The 616-nt window shown below is 63.1% G+C and overlaps 1 protein-coding gene across 1 annotated transcript in view; it reads right to left on the minus strand.

The window, feature by feature from the left end:
• The window catches only part of SETTUDRAFT_157386 (uncharacterized protein), a gene marked incomplete at both ends in the record, with an annotated part of 3,466 nt that extends 3,200 nt beyond the window's left edge, over positions 1-266 (minus strand). The window contains one exon of the mRNA XM_008032731.1: positions 68-266. Coding sequence (XP_008030922.1) covers positions 68-266 — 199 coding nt within the window. The remainder of the gene's footprint in view (positions 1-67) is intronic.
• Between the last annotated feature and the right edge of the window lie 350 nt (positions 267-616).

Below are 616 nucleotides of genomic sequence, written 5' to 3' on the forward strand. Positions count from 1 at the left end.
AACGGGTCAGTATTCGGGGGGGCGCAAGGCATTGGGGGGGGGGGTGCGGGCATGGCGCGCATCGTACCTTCGGCGGAGATGGACAGCATGGCCTCGACATTGTCATGCACTTCGCGCGGCGATGTCTTGCCCATGGCAAAGTAGCTCTGGCCGACGTTTCCGGTGCTGGTGCGCGCGACGAGCGATTTGGACAGGTTTCCCTTGCGGACATGCTCGTCGTTGGCCCGCCGGTCAATGTAGACTACATTGCACGCGCCATGTTCCATCTTCTCCACCTATGTGCGGCAACCAGCCGGCACTGGTCTCCAGCGCAGAGGGGAGCGTGATGCAGTGATGGCGCAAAATGGGCGGAGGGAGCGTGGATCGCGAGTGGGTGGTGGTGCGAGGGTGCTGGAGGGGCAGCGTCACGGGGGCGAGGGACGACGGGGCGGCGGCAGCGTCGTCGTCGTCGCAACACAGCAGGCGCACGATGGATGCAGGGGATGCAAGCGATGCAGAGGGTCTAAAAGCGTGGAAGAATTGCAAAGATGAGATTGCGGCAATGCGGCGGTTGATCTGAGATGCACTCTGAAACGGCGACGTCGATGGGAGGCTCCAGGGATGCCAGCGATGTCGC

Source organism: Exserohilum turcica, assembly GCF_000359705.1.
Source record: "Exserohilum turcica Et28A unplaced genomic scaffold SETTUscaffold_8, whole genome shotgun sequence".
Taxonomy (NCBI): domain Eukaryota; kingdom Fungi; phylum Ascomycota; class Dothideomycetes; order Pleosporales; family Pleosporaceae; genus Exserohilum; species Exserohilum turcicum.